The sequence below is a fragment of the Schistocerca cancellata genome, chromosome 6, assembly GCF_023864275.1.
Source record: "Schistocerca cancellata isolate TAMUIC-IGC-003103 chromosome 6, iqSchCanc2.1, whole genome shotgun sequence".
NCBI lineage: Eukaryota > Metazoa > Arthropoda > Insecta > Orthoptera > Acrididae > Schistocerca > Schistocerca cancellata.
Window position 1 is genome coordinate 98365189 of NC_064631.1, and position 23090 is coordinate 98388278.

The 23090-nt window shown below is 41.4% G+C and overlaps 1 protein-coding gene across 4 annotated transcripts in view; it reads left to right on the forward strand.

The window, feature by feature from the left end:
• LOC126190763 (hemicentin-1-like) overlaps positions 1–23090 on the forward strand; it is a 1169490-nt gene that overhangs the window by 1102162 nt on the left and 44238 nt on the right. For all 4 annotated transcript variants that reach the window (XM_049931283.1, XM_049931286.1, XM_049931285.1 and 1 more), the window contains one exon: positions 18802–18885. In XM_049931283.1, coding sequence (XP_049787240.1) covers positions 18802–18878 — 77 coding nt within the window. In that variant the 3' untranslated portion in view covers positions 18879–18885. The remainder of the gene's footprint in view (positions 1–18801; positions 18886–23090) is intronic.

Consider the following 23090-nt stretch of genomic DNA (forward strand, 5'->3'; position numbering starts at 1 on the left):
GTTGTTCCGTTACACCATGGATGCTTAAAGTATTACTAAGTCCTCCATATGGGAGTCTGTGCGATGGTCGAACGTCGGTATGTTTGTACAAGTCTTCGTCGTGAACCATTTCTTAGATGCGGAATTTAAAACTAGGGCTTTACTTTTGCTGTCTTCTGTTAGGTCACCAAGCTGGTCATCGAGTGACTGGATGGAAGTCCACTTAGAGATTTTACGCAGTATTATTGGACGTTCCCAGATTGTGCTTCTAGGAAAACAACATGCCCTTTTTCGGAACAGCGTTGTCATCCTGGAAAATATGTCATCGAAGACGCCAATTGAATGTCGACGAGCGTTTGTCATCCTATTCGTAAGTATAGTGCTGTGTCTCTGGAATTCCTCGATAGAAAGCACAGTGGTAATCAACGTCTCGGAGGCAATAGGATCCATCCGTGGTTCTTGATCAGATGGCCTCGTGGTACCTGTTCCCCGGAGGCGACGTACTGCGCCACTGAAATGGTGTGCATGCAATTGACTGCTCGAATACGCGCTGTTTCGCGGGAAGTGTCGTGGAAACGCATTTGCGGTTACCGCTCTGCCTGCCGCAGCCACAACTTCGGCACGTAATTGGTTTCATTCAATGCTCCAGGTTCTGCTGGCGCTCACGCGTATGTTGCCGTTGCCGTCGAGCGTAACGCTGTTCGCGTTAACAGAAATGTCTCGCGTAATCTGCACAGAACAACAACCGTGCACTAAATAGTCGTACTACGTCTAGCAGTGTTTGCTCATCTGACAATTCCCGTTTACACGCCAATTTTTGGCGCTAACGCAAGACAGAAGTGGTATTTAGATTTGAATTAAGGACCTGCTAATTATGATGTAACAAAAAAGTTCTTTCCCTATTTAATTCTTAAAGAAAAGACGGTTTGTGAACGAGATTACATACCTAAGGCAAATCTGAATAGCGAACAAAGAAATATCTTTGTACTGTGTCGTAAAATCCTGTCTTAAAAAGTTTTTATGTAAAGCAAATTTCGTGATATTTTGGCCTGCAATATTGCTGGCAAAAGTACTGAATGAAAACATCGAGCATTGTACAGGAGTTTTCAGGACACCAGGAAAATTGAAACCTAGTCCAGAATTTTGTGGCGCGGAAATGACCACTGACATCTTATGCTGGAAGATCTCCCACTGATCATTACACTCTCCATTATTTTTCCAAGCTGCGTGAGGCAAATGCCATTGGAATGGAGCAGTAGAATTTCTTCCCAATACTTGAAAGAATCCAAGCTTGTGCTCTGTCCCTAATAACCACGTCATCGATGTGGAAAACATTTTCAATTAACTGATGGGACGAAGGAAAGTTAGAAAGCTAGCCCTCGCCCTCCCCCAAATTAAGTAGGCCAACAATGAAACAACTCATTTATAAAGGCGGCTAACCCTTGTTGTTTTTATTGTAACGTGCCCCAAAGTGATAACAAAAAAGACGTGTCGTCCAAATTTTTTTTTCTCAATTAGCACCGTCTATTGATTTGCTTTTTGAATGATATCATTACATATTATAAAGTGAAGTGCCCCACCGTGTTTTTTTTTCTGCATGTTTGTGAATATTGATCTCAGGAACTAATGTGGGGATTTTGATACGGCTTTCACTAACAGACTGATTTATGAGGGAAGTTCGTGTATACTGGGTGATTGTCTGATGATGGTGTAGTCTTTCATGGAAGGATAAATACATCAATTTCAGATAAGGGACCGTGGTCCGCTAACGTCGAAAGTTAAAGCGGAAACCGTTTTGACACCTGTGACTGTGGAATACATCTGCCGGTACTGTTGTTGATAAGCTTTTAGGGTAGTTTCAGAGTTGGTAGTACGGACCAAATCAGGAAAATATGTCTAGTAAGTAACGGCTTTAAAATGCATAACTTAAGATGTACAAGTACTTGCTCATCTTCGATAATGTGAAACACATGTCTTCGATACTGGGAAACACATTTCTTCAACTGTAAGCCCTTTAGTTTCCTTATTTTACAGGGGGTAGCATGGCCCAAAAGAAGAATATAACGTACAGTAAGTGTGGCTCTTAAAAGCTACGAATACTTGTTCATGAGATGCGTTACACAGCAACGAAGATGAACAAGTGCTCATAGCTCTTAAGGTATGCCTTTTAGTGGCCATATTTACTGGACATCTTATTGTTGTTTTGGTCCGTACTATCTGCTCCAAAAACATTGCATCCAAAGGGCATGCAGTAGAAGAGAGTAGCTCGGTACGGGCTTTTGTTAAAGTTTCGAGAACATACCTTCACCGAAGAGTCAAGCAGTATATTGCTCCCTCCTACGTATATCTCGCGAAGAGACCATGAGGATAAAATCAGAGAGATTAGAGCCCACACTGAAGCATACCGACAATCATTCTTTCCACGAACAATATCAGACTGGAATAGAAGGGAGAACCGATAGAGGTACTCAGGTACCCTCCGCCACACACCGTTGGGTGGCTTGCGGAGTATGGATGTAGATGTAGATATATTTCACAGCATCGAAGATGAAGGAGAACTCAAAACTCTTAAGGTATTCATCTAAGAGACAGTTTCTGTTGTAGTCCGTATTACCAACTATGTAAGTTCCCAACACTTCACTCTTAGTAATAACAATGCGGGTACGTGTGTTCCACTATCAGAAGTTTCAAAACGATTTTCGCTTATAATTTTCGACTCGGTTTTTCCCTGACCACGGTCCCGGAGTGGCCGTGCGGTTCTAGGCGCTACAGTCTGGAACCGAGAGACCGCTGCGGTCGCAGGTTCGAATCCTGCCTCGGGCATGGATGTGTGTGATGTCCTTAGGTTGGTTAGGTTTAAGTAGTTCTAAGTTCTAGGGGACTGATGACTTCAGAAGTTGAGTCCCATAGTGCTCAGAGCCATTTGAATCATTTTTTGAATAAATTATACAGGGTGGTTCCGTGACGATGTTACAAACTTTCAGGGATGATTGAGCAGCGTAAATGTATCACAAACTGTTCAGTGGAGCATCTATATGTCCCGTTAAATTTTTGCACTCTTTTATGCAAACACCCTGTATATATGTGTGCATCACTTTTCAGTAAAGTTTTAAGGAAGCGTAACATCAATGCTTTGAACAGTTCGCCATTCTCCAATTTAAAAAAAAAAAAAGATAAAAAACAAAAAACACGAATTTGCTGAAGGTGTTTTACAAGAAATGGAGATTACGTTATGGTGATTATCGTTATTTTTCCTTTGTTTTACCATAGGACGTATCGAACCCGTAATTCGCCTTCTGTAATTAGGGCGGAGGGATTTTCCACCGTTGGCCATACACTTGGGTCACGCGTGCAAAGAGAATGCGTCGGTCCGATTATCTCGAGGCTACTAACGCAGCCGCCGCCATCGGCCCCGATTTGGCACAGGTCGCACGAGAGAGAGACAGAGAGAGAGAGAGAGAGAGAGATAGAGAGAGAGAGAGAGAGAGAGAGAGACTGGCCGGAATTAAAAGAGTTATGCTGATTGCAAACAGGGCGGGCGGCCGCGTTTGTATTCCGGGCAGCACTGCGCCGCGTCGCCCGCGCTGAATGCTAACCGGCCGGCCGACGCTGTTTACTGTGTAAATTATCGCCCGAGTCGGCCGCTGAAATACGGCAAAATTGCTTCCCCGCCGGCGAATAAGCGGCCCGCCGGCGTTGCGATGGCGCAGAGTTCGCCGTCGCTAAGTAATGCGCGGGCCACCTGACGCCGGGCAGAATTCGGCGTCTACAGTCGGCGGCAACTTCCAAAACGGCTGCCAGTCGAGGCCCGTGCAACCCAAAACCGTCATCACGCCGTTGCTGCAGCGAGCGCCCTGGGCCGAAATTTATTCACTCCTCCGATTTGCAGTTTGGACGTATTTCAAATGCCTTTCTATATTGTTTTTGCGTACTTTGATGCTAGTACATCAGTTAACGATCGAGAACTTTAAAAATCGTAATTTGGCAAAGTACCTGTATGCCAGTTTTCTTATCAAACCTAGCAGTTTGCGTAAAAAAAAAAAAAAAAAAAAAAAAAAAAGAAACCAGATCATCTTGTCGTCGTAGGAATGCCAGACAGGAGCAGAAATTTTTACCAGAGATATTTCACCAAGCATCCGTATATTTTCAGAATTTGTTTTCTCTAGACGATTAGTTTCGGCATATCACTGCCATCTTCAGTCCCCTGTGCGCTCCATGTACAAGCAATCAAATAAATCGATACTTACATAACTACAGGAATAAATGTCTGGATTTCGTGAACTCGTCGTTGCCAAGTCTTCGAAGTAAACACTTTACATCTACATCTACATCTACATACATACTCCGCAGTCCACCATACGGTGCGTGGCGGAGGGTACCTCGTACCACAACTAGCATCTTTTCTCCCTGTTCCACTCCCAAACAGAACGAGGCAAAAATGACTGCCTATATGCCTCTGTACGAGCCCTAATCTCTCTTATCTTTGTGGTCTTTCCGCGAAATGTTAGTTGGCGGCAGTAAAATTGAACTGCAGTCAGCCTCAAATGCTGGTTCTCTAAATTTCCTCAGTAGCGATTCACGAAAAGAACGCCTCCTTTCCTCTAGAGAATCCCACCCGAGTTCCTGAAGCACTTCCGTAACACTCGCGTGATGATCAAACCAACCAGTAACAAATCTAGCAACCCGCTTCTGAATTGCTTCTATGTCCTCCCTCAATCCGACCTGATAGGGATCCCAAACGCTCGAGCAGTACTCAAGAATACGTCGTGTTAGTGTTTTATGAGCGGTCTTCTTTACAGGTGAATGACATCTTCCGAAAATTCTACCAATGAACCGAAGACGACTATCCGCCTTCCCCACAACTACCATTACATGCTTGTCCCAATTCATATCGCTCTGCAATGTTACGCCTAAATATTTAATCGACGTGACTGTGTCAAGCGCTACACTACTAATGGAGTATTCAAAAATACAGAATTCTTTTTCCTATTCAAAAACTATACACGGAATCCAGACAATGATGGCTCCAGTTATGCAAGTATCGATATACCTGACTGTCTACACATGCATAGAGTGCATAGGGGTGTGCTGATGGCATTACTGAGATCCCAAAACTGGTTGTCTACATAAAATATATTCTGAAAACACACGGCCCATTGGTGATTTTCCTTTGGTAAATATTTCGCCGGGTACTGCTCCGCGGCCATGATGGATCAGTAATGGATCAACAGAAGAACAGAACAGTTAGTGAACAAGTAGCAATGCAAACAGAAGATTTACTTAACTTGTATTTCTCTAAGCATACGAAGACGCAGTACAAGTGATGACATAAGAAATAGTCTAGCTATCGATGTCACTAGGAAGAAAGGCGAACGAAGGTGTGGTAGCATAGTAGCTCCAAGAGTGCGTGGGCTGAGTCGCTGCCGCTGGCCATCCTGTATCGCGGCGGCAGGGGGCATTCGTAGTCCAGAGCCGCTGGAGGTGTGGCAGAAAGGGCGTACTCCGTTTATTCCACCGGGTACTGCATCATCACTATCGACATTGGATGGAACTTTGCCATTCCGTTCACAACTGTGATACACCATTAGGGGGTGGTATCGACATGTGATACAACAATTAATAATGAAACTAACTACTGGTCATCACTCCAAACGCAATCATTTGCAGCTACACAGCCTGTCAAAAAATGTGAAGCGCCCAGAAGACATGATCAGATTGCAATGTAAATTCGTACATGTACACACTATTGGCCAGTATGTAAATGATTAGAGTTGCAATTCTCTGTCGCTCGTGGAACAGCCACTACAGTACATTAACGTTGATCCTCTGTAGGTTTGTTATCAAGCCTGGTAGGGTGTATCAGGGGTGTGAACAACGACAGACCTCGTGGAGTCACTATGAGAGACACGGAGATGTCACGCACTTATATGAGACAGAGTTATCAGCATCTGACTGAATTTGAAACAGACAGCTTTGTGAGTTTCCATGTGGCACGTTGGTCGAATCACAAATATACAGATTTTTGGGCCATTCGGAGGTGACAGTGGCACGATGTTGAAGTGCATGGAAGCGAGAGGACAGGAATGCTCGTCATCTAGGTTCATGTGGACCAGCTCAAGAGATGATCGCCACACTATGCACCAAGCTCATCCTAACACCTTCACATCTGCATCAGTCATCCGAGAACAAACAACGAACTCGCTGCAGTACTTTGTCATCCCGAAGCATAGGTCAGTGGCTAGCAGTAGATGGACTAGGGAACAACCGTCCCATGTGAAGGGTGCCGTTAACACCACAACACGAAGGGATACGCCTGGAGTGGCGCCATGATCAGAACACATGGGCTGCTGAGGAATGGCATCGCAATGTGTTTAACGATGGATAACAAATCTGCTTTTCCATGGATAGCCATCGTCGGTGAGTACGGTGATGACCTAGTCAGAGGTCCCGTACTTCCAGTTTCTTGAAGAGGCACACTGGTGTTGCTCCTGGTGTCACAGAGTCGGGAGCCATTGGGTAACGTTTCAGGTCAAATTTTATGCCGAAGACTTTCGGCGTGATCGTATGCACACAATAGGACGCTTCTGTTTTAATCAAACCTGGACATCTGAACCAAAATCTGACGGCAATTGGTTTGCGTTCTTTGAGTGTGTAAGTAGGCTGTTTAGGTTTTCTTATTAGTAACGCCACGTAGCGCTCTGTATGAAAAATCACTGGCTGTGCTGTGTGCAGTCTGTGGCTAGTTTGCATTGTTGTCTGCCATTGTAGTGTTGGGCAGCTGGATGTGAACAGCGCGTAGCGTTGCGCAGTTGGAGTTGAGCCGCCAGCAGCGGTGGATGTGGGGAGAGAGATGGCGAAGTTTTGAAATTTGTAAGACTGGATGTCATGAACTGCTATATACATTATGACTTTTGAACACTATTGAGGTAAATACATTGTTTGTTCTCTATCAAAATCTTTCATTTGCTAACTATGCCTATCAGTAGTTAGTGTCTTCAGTAGTTTGAATCTTTTATTTAGCTGGCAGTATTGGCGCTCGCTGTATTGCAGTAGTTCGAGTAACGAAGATTTTTGTGAGGTAAGTGGTTTGTGAAATGTATAGGTTAATGTTAGTCAGGGCCATTCTTTTGTGGGGATTTTTGAAAGTCAGATTGCGTTGCGCTAAAAATATTGAGTGTCAGTTTAAGGACAGTCATGTATAATTTTTCTAAGGGGACGTTTCAAGTGGAACTGAGGAAAGGAACCTTTGAAAATAATGTAATATACCTTAAAACTCGTGTTTGAAAGTGTCTGGTTTAATGTAATATACTTTAAAACTTGCGTTTGTAAGTGTCTGGTTGGTATCTGAGAACTGCATAAAACTCTTTTGATATCGAAATACGTTAATCTCGGTGCAGAACAACAGAACTATCGAAAAATTTAATTTAGAATACAGATTCGTACAGCTGACGCTATATGTTGTCAAATCCAGACAAGCGGAGCGCTTGACTATTCGTCTACGAGAGAGCAGTCCGTTTTCTGTGAGATTGAAATATACTATCTGACAGCAAAACAAAATTACTCACATTAAAGTGTTGGCCTTGAACATTGCTAACCTTTATCATTGATATTGCAAACAATCACTGTACCAGAACTGATACTGTAATTACACAGGAAATGGACATAAAAAGTTAACGCATCCGACTGTCAGCTAAAACTGCTTGAAAATTTACAAGGAAGCTTATGACTGAAACATTTTACTGATATTAAGCTTCTGATGTGATATGGTATTGTTCTCACAAATACCCTCTGACAATCACTACGCCTTAAAATGGACAAGAACCTCGACGCTAATTAAATTTATTGGCATACCTGTTCATACAGAACGCTCGTTTACTCTAAAACCTGTAACTATTAGGATTATTGATCTGACTGTCCAAAACCAAATTTCATTTACCGTACTTGCGATCCGCAATGCAAGACGGTATCGTACCAGTTTTCATAAAAATGCTTCTCAGTGCACAACATGCGACGTGCAGTGCGAGTATGCAAACACAGCCAAAAAAGTAAATAATGAAAAATGAAGAACTAAACTTAACAACTGATAAATGAGAACAGAGGCTCCAAGTATCACTATTATTCATTAAGCCTTGATAACAATACACCATTTTATAAAGTTCTCACACCTAGACAAGTGAACAAAACCATTTTTTAACAACTCTTTGTATACAGTTTTCTTCCTTACACCTGTTTCAACTATCACAAAAGTGCATAGGCTTTATTATAAAACTTCTTCAGCAGACTTTAACCAGACACAATGTTCTAAAAATAAGAAACTGCAAGTTATATATATATATATATATATACTGGACTACCATAACAGTTCTTTTATCATTCTTCCACTAATATAGTCACATCCATATCGTACACATATTATTACAAAATCTCTTTTTAAATAATGCTGCCTTCAGTACACAGCAGGACTGCTTTCATCCATTTGAAACCAAGTACATTGCCAGACTGTCCAACACACACTACACACTACTACTTTCCTCAAAAAAAGCTGACCTCTCTGACGAACATGCGTGGCCTCAAGAACAGGCTTAGAAAGGGGTATGTCTATATCGATACTACAGAGGTTGAGCACGTTTTTCAAATTCGCAAATTCATTCACAATTATAGCCAAAACTTCCTGAAAACCGTGATGGCATATAAGACAGTTACCTTTCATTATGTAAATCGGGTACTTCCTTGCAGTCTATACTTTTGCTGCAGTTAACGTTTAACATTAATCTACGTACAGATCATCTTCTTTGGTCGCATGAGCTACAATTGATGTCGTTTTTCATGCGTGGGTATCATCTGTAGTGTGAGCGAAGCTGGTAGTTGTAATAATGAATTGGCACACAGTCATTGTACCAGAACATGACTCCTCAGAAATACTTGAAAGCTGTAAACCATGACCTCCTCAAGATAATGTGGATCGATAACTGCTTGACTGAAACGTGAAACAGTTACCTTAGGAAGTAACAACATTATTAGTGACTTCATTTTTATTATTTCTCCGTGTTGTCTATAAAAATGGCAACCTGCGACATAATAATTATGTAGGTCGAAAATGTGAACAGAATTAAACGGTACTGAAATGTGACATAGGTGAACAATGGAAAATACTCTTTTTAATAAAAGTGGCTTATTATGGTGGTTTATAGAGCGTTGAATTCTATTACGACCAGAAAAATGTCTCATGAACTACAATTTCTTTTTACCATTGACTCCCAATATTTCAGAAGATACGTTGTTGGCACTGTTTCAATTAATAGTAGTATGAGGTTGAAGATTCGATGGCCTTGGTTGTTAGACATATCACAACTACTGAGACATTTCTTGCTCTTCTTCACGCGTAAGAATCCTGATAAGTCCTTAAAAGTCTGTTACCACCTTCTTATTTTAGGTTCGGCCTAATGAAACGTTTATGAAAACCTAACTCAAAGATGGAGAATGCTTCAATTACATCATGTACGACACGTCTCTTCATCCATGAGATTCGAAATTAAAAGAATGTTTATTTGTTGTTTCTGACATTAGAAATGTGTTGTTCAGCGCTAGCTGCATCAAAAATGACTATGAGCGAGACTGAACTTTCATGATCAATTAAGGAGGTTGTTCCTAGGTTATTAAGCCTCAAAAGGAATCCATATTATATTTGTGCTGTATCAAACATGTTGGACAGTTATTATTTCAGTAACTCTTTTGCTCACAATGTAAACGCAGATTAACCTTTAATCAAAATATGAAATCTTTTGCCGATTTTATTGTTTATAACTCTCACATTATAACAAAACTATGCTTGATAGAAAAGCAAAAATAATTGGGTTCAGATATGTATCAGTGCCTAAAAGTCCATGACGTGTAAAAATTTCCAAACAAAAATAAATCGAAAATGTTTTTCAGCTGGACAGTGAAATGTTTAAAAAATGAAGCGTGAAAAGTGTCTCGAATATTGTGGCTGTATGGGTCTAAGCTGTACAAAAAGCTGATAAAAAGCCGAATTGCCTTAAAATTTCTTTCCCGTAATTTGGCATAGCGTTAAACATTGTGCTGTAAATTATTTTGCCATTGGTTGATTGTTTTATTGGTGAAAAATATAAATGTTGTATGGAATTGTTGGCTGGGATACCCCATTGGTGGGTTCAGCCACCTATCGTGGGCGTAAATTGTCACCTTTGCTCGCCAGTACCTATGAGCTGTGTCGCATATACATTTGCAGAGTGAAAATGATCGTAATGGATGCGTATAGAATGTAGTGTCATGTTTGTGTCTTATGATGACGACGACAACCATGATGATGATAATGATATGACAAGGTAGATAGTGAACCCAGGTACCAGCACGTAGGTTTTTCCTATCGAATAGATCCAAGTTGACCGCCGAGCTTAAAGCCCCTTCCGGAGGGTGGATAACCATAACAGCGTCACATTTCCACATTCTGTGAGACACTTGAGAGAGATTTTTAATTAAATCCAGGACTTCAGCGCAAAGACCGGTGATGAGGAGCTTAATGTCTCCACTTCTCCTCCCGTTGCCCGTGAGGCAGTGAAAATTTCATGCATCACCAGGATTCGAACCGCTTTACCTCAGAGTAAAGCGCAGTCGCAAGTGCGTACCCTTCAGCGATAGCATGATGTGTCCTGCCGGTCAAGCAAATTATCTCCAAAACCTGTCATCAACCTTTTATTATGTATAATAGTTTTCAGATTTGCAGATACGGTAGAATATTCATTCATGAAGAGAGTATCAATAATTCCATGTTTACATATCTATGGAAAAGCCTTGTTTAACCTGAAGTATTAATTTTACCGTCGACGTACCTTTAGATCTTAAATACCCTTGCTCCATCTTTGTAAATTTTGGTCTAACGATAGTGCTCTTTTTACGTTGAAGATATTAATATTACTTATGCACATGTAGGATCATGAAACAGATGTTCAGCGTTCATCCGTGGGAACAGACAGGAAGATCTTGGCTGTTATCAGATATTTTAGCTAAAATCAGTATGATATCTTACTAATACGTCATTAAAATACCTGTAATATCGTTACTAAGGCTAAAAATTACAAATAATTTACTAAATCGAATTTTCTTGCCTGGGTGAAGGTAGCCAATTAATTTACAAATTTTTACAGGCTTTTGTATCTGAGGGAAATGTGTACAGAATGTGTACAGAAACTGTCACTCATAACTGTAATCCACTTCTAACGAGCAATGTATGTTCACATTCTCTTACAGTGTAGCTTCTCTTTGAAGATAGTATCTTTTTCCTTTACCCTCTTGCAATTATTTAATGTTTCGGATTCTGCGCTTTTGTCTCGTATACAGTGCTGCCATCTAACCCTTCCCCGCCTCTCCGAAGAGGATCTTGAGAGGATATTACAGAAGTTTTCCAGCCTCTTCCACAGAGAATAATTGCATATCAAAGAGGCTTAACTTTCCCATGATAGGCGCCATGCACCAACGCTAAGCAGAAACACTGCTTATCGCTGGAGAAGCAGAGAGGTAACGATGTCATTTCCTACGTTTTACTACGGATGCTGGCAACACAGTCGTATTCCATTTAGTAGATTAGAATTTATTTTGTTTCGGGGTGTATCACGTATTTTTCCAGAAGTGGGTGCGGGAGAGTGAAGTCACAAATTATAAACAACATTGGTAACAAAGTAAATTCACTGTGCAATAGTTATACCAGTTCTTGGGCACGTTTTCGATTCATTATCGTGCGATTTCTTTGAGACATCTACATCTACATCTACATCCATACTCCGCAAGCCACCTGACGGTGTGTGGCGGAGGGTACCTTCAGTACCTCTATCGGTTCTCCCTTCTATTCCAGTCTCGTATTGTTCGTGGAAAGAAGGATTGTCGGTATGCCTCTGTGTGGGCTCTAATCTCTCTGATTTTATCCTCATGGTCTCTTCGCGAGATATACGTAGGAGGGAGCAATATACTGCTTGACTCTTCGGTGAAGGTATGTTCTCGAAACTTCAATAAAAGCCCGTACCGAGCTAATGAGCGTCTCTCCTGCAGAGTCTTCTACTGTAGTTTATCTATCATCTCCGTAACGCTGTCGCGATTACTAAATGATCCTGTAACGAAGCGCGCTGCTCTCCGTTGGATCTTCTCTATCTCTGCTATCAACCCTATCTGGTACGGATCCCACACTGCTGAGCAGTATTCAAGCAGTGGGCGAACAAGCGTACTGTAACCTACTTCCTTTGTTTTCGGATTGCATTTCCTTAGGATTCTTCCAATGAATCTCAGTCTGGCATCTGCTTTACCGACGATCAACATTATATGATCATTCCATTTTAAATCACTCCTAATGCGTACTCCCAGATAATTTATGGTATTAACTGCTTCCAGTTGCTGACCTGCTATTTTGTAGCTAAATGATAAAGGATCTATCTTTCTGTGTATTCGCAGCACATTACACTTGTCTACATTGAGATTCAATTGCCATTCCCTGCACTATGCGTCAATTCGCTGTAGATCCTCCTGCATTTCAGTACAATTTTCCACTGTTACAACCTCTCGGTACACCACAGCATCATCTGCAAAAAGCCTCAGTGAACTTCCGATGTCATCCACCAGGTCATTTATGTATATTGTGAATAGCAACGGTCCTATGACACTCCCCTGCTGCACACCTGAAATCACTCTTACTTCGGAAGACTTCTCTCCATTGAGAATAACATGCTGCGTCCTGTTATCTAGGAACTCCTCAATCCAATCACACAATTGGTCTGATAGTCCATATGCTCTTACTTTGTTCATTAAACGACTGTGGGGAACTGTATCGAACGCCTTGCGGAAGTCAAGAAACACGGCATCTGCCTGTGAACCCGTGTCTATGGCCCTCTGAGTCTCGTGGACGAATAGCGCGAGCTGGGTTTCACATGACCGTCTTTTTCGAAACCCATACTGATTCCTACAGAGTAGATTTCTAGTCTCCAGAAAAGTCATTATACTCGAACACTGTACGAACATTGTACGATATAATAAGACACCATCAGGTTGGACTGAAAATGTATGAAGGTAAATCACCATAAAAATCAATGTAATGTTTCCGCTGACAGGGTCACTCCATTTTGCTCGTACTACACACACCAAGATGATAAAGCTGATGGAACTCAACAAATTTAGAGAGATCTGAATGACATCTGTGAACACCACACGCTTTAGATCTCGGGAATTTTTGCTTGTCGATAATTCGATAAACTGAACGTTTCACCTGCTCGGAGCGCAAGTTATACTGCACTACACTATGTTCACTAAATCTGCAAAGAAGATAAAACGTCCGGTCTTCGGAGGTGTAACTATTAGACGTAACTTTTGATAGTACAAATTGTTGTGACTTGCCTTCAGATCTAACTTGCTACGTAAAATGTGTTGGGAATCAGAATTTTGACTATGGCAATCGGTTGTACCATGAGTTTGTTTTCCGAGGTATTAAGATGATTAGCAGAGACGTAAACGATTTGCAGAAAGTATAGAAAATAGAAATCAGATACCACTCGGATTAACATACATAAAACTGCAGGTACATATCTCTATTAAAGGGATAACTGACGAGACTACAGAGGAAGGGTAATGTATCGAATTCTTCAGTGGATGCCTCTCGTACGTAACAGGTAGCCTAGTAGCGCTGTAGAATTATATCCATACGCATGAACGCTCCTGTACAATTGTGCATCCACATGAAACAGTAAACAAGAAATGATATATAAGCAAAGCATTAATAATAATAATAATAATAGTAATAATAATAATAACTATTTTCCTTGAGCATTGTAATGCTGTGAAATGACCGTGGTGGGTTTCTGTTTCAGCTTAAAGTAATAACAGTTTACGAGGTCTGGTCAAAAAGTTCTGGAACTGTGTCCGCAAAACTTTTCTGCGCTTACTTTTTTTCTGAGTCTGCATGGTCTCCTTTGAAATGCCCTCCTCCACAACCGATACGCCGCTCTCAACGTCGTTTTCACTTCCGCAGTCAGTCATGGTACGCTTCATGCTGAATCGCGCGAATTATCGTCTGCGAATTTTTTTTATCTCGTCTACCGTTGTAAATCTGCGTCCATTCAACGGGGATTTCAACTTTGGAAGTGTAAAAGGTCTGCAGGTGCCAGTTCTGGAGAGTACAGAGGATGAGGCAGCACAGTGATTTCGTTTCTTGTGAAATAGTTACGCACCGACGAGGATGAATATGCGATCGCGTTAACGAGACGCAAGAGTCATGCATTGTCTCGCCTCAATTCAGAACGTGTCCTTCCCACATTTTATCGCAGGCGTTACAATACGTCGCTATAGTACCGTCGATTAACAGATTCTCCTGTGGCACGAATTCATGATGAACCAATCCTTCAAAGACAAAGGAAACCATCAGCATGGCATTGATATTTGACCTGACCTGACGAGCCTTTTTTGGTCTTGGAGAAACATTCCCGACGCTTCGTGAAGATTGAATCTTGGTCTCAACATCATAACATAGCTGTAGGCCCACGTGTCATCCCCAGTTATGATTTTCTTAAGGAACATCTCGTACTCACTTGCGAGATCCAAAAGCTCTTCACAGATTGCGAGGCACAAGTCTTTCTGGTCTTGACTAGTAAGCCGTGGAGCGAACTTGGCGGCAATACGACGCATTAAAAGATGGTGAGTCAGGATCTCGTGACATTATTCAACTGAAACGTTACATTCTTCTGCAATCTCTCGTACAGACTTTCTTCGATTGGCGTGCACACTTAAGTTGACGTTACTGACATGAGCGTCGTCGGTAGACATAGAATGGTGTCCTGAACGAGGATTATCTTTTACATCCGTCCGGCCATTTATAAACCCTGTGACTAATTCGTAGCACCGAGCACGGCTTAAGGGGCTCCGGAACGCCCTATACTTGCAATGTTAAAATAACGCTTATAAATTACATCTTTCCTCACAAAGTATTTGAGGTAGGAAGTTGAACTTTTTACAGATTATTTATTGGAATATGGGCTACAACTTAACACAGGGATTTTACAAAATTTTAGTTCAGTTATTAAAGATGATTTTTTTCAATTGTAATGAAAATTCACAACATTTTTTTGCAATTTTTTATTTATATATTCAAAAATATACAGTTTTTTGGAAAAAGGCTGTGTTAAATTATGCAGAAGGTACTGCGTAACATTTACTGAAAGTTTGAAACAAATATGTTTGGAAGATCCTTAGAAAACATGTAATTAGTATGAGAAAATAAAAGTTTTGGGAATCGAGCGACAAAGATTGGATTAACTTTTTAGTGCATTCCAGGTCCATAGGATGGATTATCTTCATCTTCTGCAAACTAGTCCTCCAGCTTCCTCTTGTTCCTCCTCTGTTTACTCTTGCTTATATTTCTAGACTCTTTACAGCCCTGTCTGCAGCCCGAAGGCGTTCCTTGTCTAAAGCAAGCATCGCTCGTACCATGTTAGAACCTATCTTCATTCCCATATTTCTAAATACCTTGCACCTTACAATGTTGCCATCATTGAAAGTCGCAACAGCATCATACACACCAAAGTGAAGTGTTTCTATTCCAACAAATACAGTCTTGGGGATTCTCGACCATATAACACTATTTACACTTTCATTGGGGTTTTGAGTTTTTCCGTGAATACACTTTTTCAACAGTTCAGGTGCTGCTAAGTCTCTGAAAATAGGTTAGCCACAACACATACTTTATCTCACATCACTAAAATGTACCTGATGAACACGGACGTTAATAATAACACCATTTGACAGCAGTTTAACAGCGCCACAGTGGGTCACGCCCATGTAGAAGACATTTCAAAAACAATTTAAAAATAGTTGTAGTCTTCGGAATTGAATAAATTATATATCTACTAAAAGGTAATAGCCTGCAGATTCAGAAAACGCAAAAAAGTAAAAATTGAACTTTTCATGATTTTGAGCCTTTCCGGAGCCCCTTAAGCACTCATCATCGTAGACTATTTGCATCATGTGGTGTTTTTCTGTAAAAGTTGAGGTTTACGCAAAAGTTAATGCAGACACGCTGCTCCTCTAACTGTGCAATCTCTAAATTAGCAAACTGTGCGACACAACGCTCTACTCAGTACAGCACTGAACAATAACTAACAAAAATACAACGTTGAAACTTCCTGTGGTTGCACGTTCAATACAGACGTGTGTGCAGATGCCAATCGCATTTCGCTCCAACACAACGTTGGCACGAAATTAGCAATGTTATGGCATTTATTGAACAGACCTCGTGTATGCAAAGGATTTGGTTCCTTGTTCTGCTCGTAGTGCCAGCAGTTGAACGTATGTTTCTGAATTCGTCATTAGTAACTGGTTACCTTTCATTCAAATTCATTTACAAATTTACAGCAGTCCTGAATGATTACAGAAATATCCACTAGTTCCATTTCAGCAAAATTCAAAGAAAAGACATTTTGAATTAGCGTTAGGCGCCTTTACTTGAAGAGCACTGTATTTGATAGACGCGATTGAGAAATGCACAATGTTAACTGATGGTTCTTTACGTGGCCGTCCATTTAATTGCACACTGAAATGTTGTTTTGCTGGTTCAGTGCACACATCTCTCAGCCGTTACATAATGAAAGCAGTTGCTTTTATCTGTAAAAATTTACAACTTTCAATACTATGGGGTAGGCTCCACATCAGAATGAACGCTCGGGAAAGCCAACATTCGTTTTATACATTGGAACTGGGGGCCTAGAAACCACGGAGAGGCTTCGTCCCCGCCGTAGCCCTCAGTGGTTCACAACCCCACAAAAGGCTACAGCAGTCAACTCACCCCACCGCCACCCCGCACCGAACCCCCCAGGGTTATTGTGCGGTTCGGTACCCAGTGGACCCCTTCCCACTTCCTAACCCCCCCCCCCCCCCGGGAACGTCTCACATTAGATGAGTGTAACGTTAATGTTTGCGTGGTAGAGTAATGATGGTGTAGGCTTACGTGTTTGCGCAGAAATCGCCGACATAGTGTAACTGAGGCTAAATAAGGGGAACAAAACCGCATTAGCCGAGGCAGATGGAAAACCGCCTTAAAAACCATCCACAGGCTGGCCGGCACACCACACCTCGACACCAATCCGCCGGGCGGATTCATGCCGGGGCCGGGCGCGCTTTCCCGCCGGAAAGCAGTGCGTTAGACCGCACGGCTAACCGGGCGGGCTCGTTTTATACATAGTTCAGTATTGATATTCTTCGAAATAAGAAGTGAAGAGTACCAAACACTTGCCTGTGATTCAACGATAGCTATTACGAGAGTGTCACACTCTGAAGCATAGTTAGGAAAAATTAGCACCCTGATAGCTACACCACATGCAACCTTTGAATATTTTTGCAGCACCTCCGTCCTTCTTTTGACGCTAATTCTTCCATAGATTTAAGCCGCCGTAGGGTGACATTTTTTAGATGCAATATTAACAGAGCGATTCCGTCGTATCTCTTCTCACCTCAGTTACCCACAACAGACCTTTCAATACAGACTTCATTACTGTCACCTATGCTCAGTGAACAGTTCGTATCTCAGACATACAGCGTATGCCGGCGTTTCCATTTTACACTACGTTCTTTCAGATGATACTACACCTTCTACTATGTAAACGGCGACAATTTATTTTAATAAAATATGAATGTTCAGAGGCTGAAATTGTAATTAATATAGGAAGACGATCATTAATCATTATATTTATGAGGTTGAATACAATTAGTTATGCACGCCAGTCAATGGTGGTCTCCGAGTAGTACAACGACTGCACATACGGCACCTGTACTGAGACGGGAAAAAAATAATTGGCGAGGTGCCAGTAGAACTCTCGCACTGAGAGTTCTGTACAAACTTAAAATTATAGATAGTTCATCTGGTCCAGGAAGCGAGGATTTCCACGATTTTTGTCTGTTATTGACATTGATACTGGCAAGATATCGGTCCCAGGGATTCCAACACTTAATGTTTTAATTTCAAGTTCGAAGACGAATAACAATTAAAAAAAGAAATTTTTTTTCCAGTAGTTTAGCTACAAATTAACATTTCTTATATTTTTTCCTTTACTTGAACTGTGAAACCTTTCTTCCAGCGAAATTTTATTATCCTGTGTCTAGAGGAAGTGGCAAGACATGTGACATAAATGGCCATATCTTTTGACTCCATTGACTTAATATTTTTGCACCCCCAAAGAACTATAGACCTGATTATATGCTATGAATTTCAACTTCATACATCTACCAGTTCCACAGAAAAAGAGATATTAAGAGGCGAACAGATAATAATAAATGACAACTTTTTTCAGTGTGATATAATTACCAATTAATCATTTTTGGATTTTTTCCTTCGGTTGTACTGTGAAACCTTGCTTCTTGCCAACTTTCATGATTCTAAACTAAAGGGAAATACCCTATAGGTTTTGATGAATGAGTTTGCGAGTATCAAAATGTATGCAGTAAATGACAGTTTCTTTGGCTGCATTGCATTGCGTTGTCTTAGAAGGGAAAGTACTCCTTAATACGTAACATAAGTTTCAACTTATACGTACACCGTACACGAGAAAAAGAGTTTTTAACAGTCGGACAGAAACACAGACGGACAACAAAGTGATGATGTTACATTGAAACCTGGGACTGCTAAACAGTACACGTAGTTAGTGTAATCCATGTATTGTTAAAACTGTGATGACAAAAAAAAAGTTTATGAATGCATTTGTTTTATGTGGCTGCTTTTAGCACTGTGGTCGAGACCTGGAATCCCTTAATGAGTGCCTTTTTTGCGTGTGTGTGTTGCAGGATCTCTGGCGCCGAGGAGCTGCGTTCTGACCTGGCTGGTGCTCCTGCTGCCGCCCTTGCTCGCCTCCACGTTATGAGAAAGAGGTCAGTATGAGAAAGAGGTCAGTTAAAGAAACGTCAATGTGAGGACGATGTCACCTGTCATGTTAGCCGAGAGCGCTAATGCGCTGTTTCCTGGAGTCGGGTATGCGCGCCGGCCCCAGATCGAATCCGTCCGGTGGATAAAGACGTGGGCCGGTGTGTCGGCCAGCCTGGATGAGGTTTTTAGGCGGTTTTCCACAGCCCGCTAGGTGAATACCTGGCTGGTCCCCACATCCCGCCTCGGTTACACGACACGCAGACATTTGTAACACTTCCGCACTATTTCATGGTTACGCTAGACACAGACAGTTGGGGTACACTGATTCCGTCCTGGGGGCTATGAGGTGGCGGCAGGAAGGGCATCCGGCCACCCCTTTCAATTAATCTTGCCAAATTAGTTGTAACCACGCCGACCCTGCGCACATTGCGGGAAAAAGGCGCAAGTGAAAGAAAGAAAGTGTGAGGACGAGGTCAGTGTGCAGGCGAGATCAGTATGAGGAAAAGTTAATAATGGAGACAAGGTCAGTTTCAAGGTAGAGTTCATAATGTGGACGAGGTGAGAGTGAGGAGAAGTTCATAATGGGGACAAAGGCAGTGTGAGGAGGCGTTTATAATGGGAATGAGAAGGAGTTCATAAGGAAGTGAAGAGGTGCAAAAATGGTTCAAATGGCTCTGAGCACTATGGGACTTAACTTCTAAGGTCATCAGTCCCCTAGAACTTAGAACTACTTAAACCTAACTAACCTAAGGACATCACACACATCCATGCCCGAGGCAGGATTCGGACCTGCGACCATAGCGGTCGCGTTGTTCCAAGCTCCTAGAACCGCTCGGCCGCGCTGGCCGGCGAAGAGGTGCATATAAGGGGTGTGCTGTAATTGTGAGGTGGAGCTCATAAAGGATATGAGGTGAGTGTGGAGAGTATTTAAAAAATGGAACTGGGCCATTGCAACTAGAATTGTATAAAGCGTATTAGGTCAGTGTGATGAGGAGTTCGTAATAGACCTGAGGTCAATGTCAAGAAGAGTGAGAAGAAGATCGAAAAGGGTATCAGGTCGGTGTGACAAGAAATAAGTAAAATATATTAGATCAGTATGAGAAGTAGTTCATGAAGTACGAGAGGAGGAGTTCAAAACATGTATTCGGTCAGTATGTCGAGGAGTTCATAAAGGTTATTAGGGCTGTGTCAGGATTAGTTCATAAAGGGTATGAGGTCAGCCGAGGAGGAGTCGAAGAAGGCTTTGAGATCAGTGTGCAGTGTTCATAAAATGTATGAGGTTAGTGTGAGGATAAGTTCATAAAGGGTAGTCATTGTGAGGGGGAGTTTATAAACGATATGAATAGAGCTGTCGTAATTTAACATGACCCAAAAAATCCACGAGGTTTTAAAAGTCTAAAAATTCAAGAACAATAAATTCCTACTAGATTTAATTATAAAAACATACTTAACATACAAAATGTTACACTGTTAGCCATTTACAAATTAAATAGAGCAGTAATATATGTTGAACACAACTATTTACTGTCACAAGAATTTATTTTACAAATATTGTGTTTTAGCTTTTCTTGAATAATAAAAATTACGCCTAAGTAACATTTACACTTCCAGGAAAAAATGAACTTGTTGTAGAATCGTAATGAATTTATATTACGATTTACTACTATGTGGAAGCGTGCAGAAAATTTTAGATATTAATTAATTTCTTGGGTCTCTTCTTTCCTAAATTCTTAATTTTGACCGAACAAATCTGTAGGTAGGGAAGATTCTCTAAATGCATACAGTGCTGGTAGGCCAAGAAAAGAGAGACTAGTAGAGGACCTATGAGAATGAGCTGCTGTGTTGAATAAATTAATCATGACAATTTAAAGCGAACTATTTTATCGTCAATAAAAAAAGTCTTGGAAAGCAAATAAACCGCATAGCAACCCAGTTTCACCCATTTGGTTGTTTTTCTTATGTAAATAGCTAGGGTTTTCTCAACCATGATATGAGGTCAGTATGAGGAAGAGTTTTAATGTGGATGAGGCGAGTGTGAAAAGGACTTGTTAATGGCGATGAAGCCGGTAGATGAAAGAGACAAGTTCCTTGTCAGACATTCCATTGCTATATGCGACTAAAGGCTTCAGATATATGGGAAGCCTGCTGACTGTGACTTTCATTACAGGCTCAAACGTCGGTTAATATCGCAGCAAAACACGCGTACATTCGTGAAAGCATTTTAGTAAAAAAGGCATATTACGAAATCCTTCATGCATTTTAAGTTCAAAATCTGCTGTGATGTAAATCAGTCATGAAGAAATTGAGCAGTCACCTAACTCACAAAGAGTTGTCCTCCCAAACACTTTGGCTTTTTTGTTTTTCATATTCGTACTCTACGCCTAAAGTTGCTGTAGCTGTTTTACACTGCACGTCTTCAGTTTACCAAGCGGGGTGAAGCACTGTTACGACAATGGACTGGCATCCAAGAGGACGGTGGCTCTAAACTCTGTCTCGCCTTCCACTTTCAGGTTTCGCGCAGTTTCCATAAACAGTCAACGGCTCCCGAGATACTTCCTTTCAGAAGAAAGTAGCCAGCTTCTTTTACCAGTCCAAGCTCGTTCTTCGTCCGTATTATCTTCGTGCGAGGATTTGTTGAGGGAGAGGAAATAATGAAGATTACGGTCATTAGAGATGGAGAGCAAGCTCGGATTGTTGCAAGGGAAGGGAAAAAAATCAGCCGTGTACTTTGAAAAGAAAAATCCTGGAATTTGCCCGGAGTGATTTTTGAATATTGCGGAAAACATAATTCAGTATGGACGGATGGAGATTTGAACCACCTTAGTGGTAACTCATTTATTTTCTCTTTATATTACATTTTTGTGACTGTTAATTCAATTGAGCTGTTGATGTAGCAGAACTTCTGAGAGCCTAATAAGTCGGGGTTACACGTGTCTTTATATGTTGTTATTGATTCTTTTTTATTTTGGCTTTGTACTTCTTTTTTCAGCCATAGTTTTCTGCCGTTATTAATTTGAAAATTCTTTTTCGATGCTATTTCGCTGAAGTTTATTGTTGTAACTATACGAACATACACTGTGGTGACGACGGTCTTGGGACTGAGATATGCACATTGAAACGTCCCCTTAGAACAATTGTACACGACTGTGCTTAAACTGACACACAATATTTCTAGCGCAACGCAATCTGAATTTCAAAAATCCCTGCAAAAGAATGGCCCTGTTTAACATTAATCTATACCTTTCACAAATCACTTACCTCACCAAAAATCTCCGTTACTCGAACTACTGCAATACAGCGAGCGCCACTACTGCCAGCTAAATAAAAGATTCAAACTACGGAAGGTACTAACTACTGATAGGCATAGTTAGCAAATGAAAGATTTTAATAGAGAACAAACAATGTATTTACCTTAATAGTGTTGAAAAAGCATAATATACATAGCAGTTCATAATATCCATTCTGTACTCAAAAATCCGCCATCTCATTTCCCACATCCACCACTGCTGGCGGCTCACCTCCAACTGCGCAACGCTACGCGCTGTTCACATCCAGCTGCCGCTGCCCAACACTACAATGGCAGATAACAATGCAAACTAGCCACAGACTGCACACAGCACAGCCAGTGATTTTCATAGAGCGCTACGTAACGTTGCCAATAAGAAAACATAAACAGCCTACTTACATAAAGAAAACATAAACAGCCTACTTACAACATATACAGATGGCAATAGTATCGCGTACCCGAAGTATACAAGGACAATACGTTGGCGGAGGTGTCATTTCCACTCACATGATTCATGTGAAAGGGTTTCGGACGTGCTTATGGCAGCGCGACGGGCATTAATAGACTTTGACGTGGAGTGGTAATTGCAGCTAGAGGCATGGGACATTCAGTTTCGGAAATAGTTAGAGAATTCAATATTCTGAAATCCACAGTGGCAGGAGTGCCCCGAGAATACCAAATTTCGGGCATTACGTCTCACCACGAACAAAGCAGAGGCTGACGGCCCTCATATAACAACTGAGAGTAGTTGCGTTTCCGTAGAATTTCCAATGCTAATAGACAAGAAACACTGCGCGAAATAGCCGCAGAAATCAATTTGGGATGTACGAAGAACGTATCCGTTAGTAAAGTGAGGCGAAACGGTGTTAATGGGGTATGGCAGCAGAATACGGACGCGAGTGGCTTTGCTAACAGCACGACGTT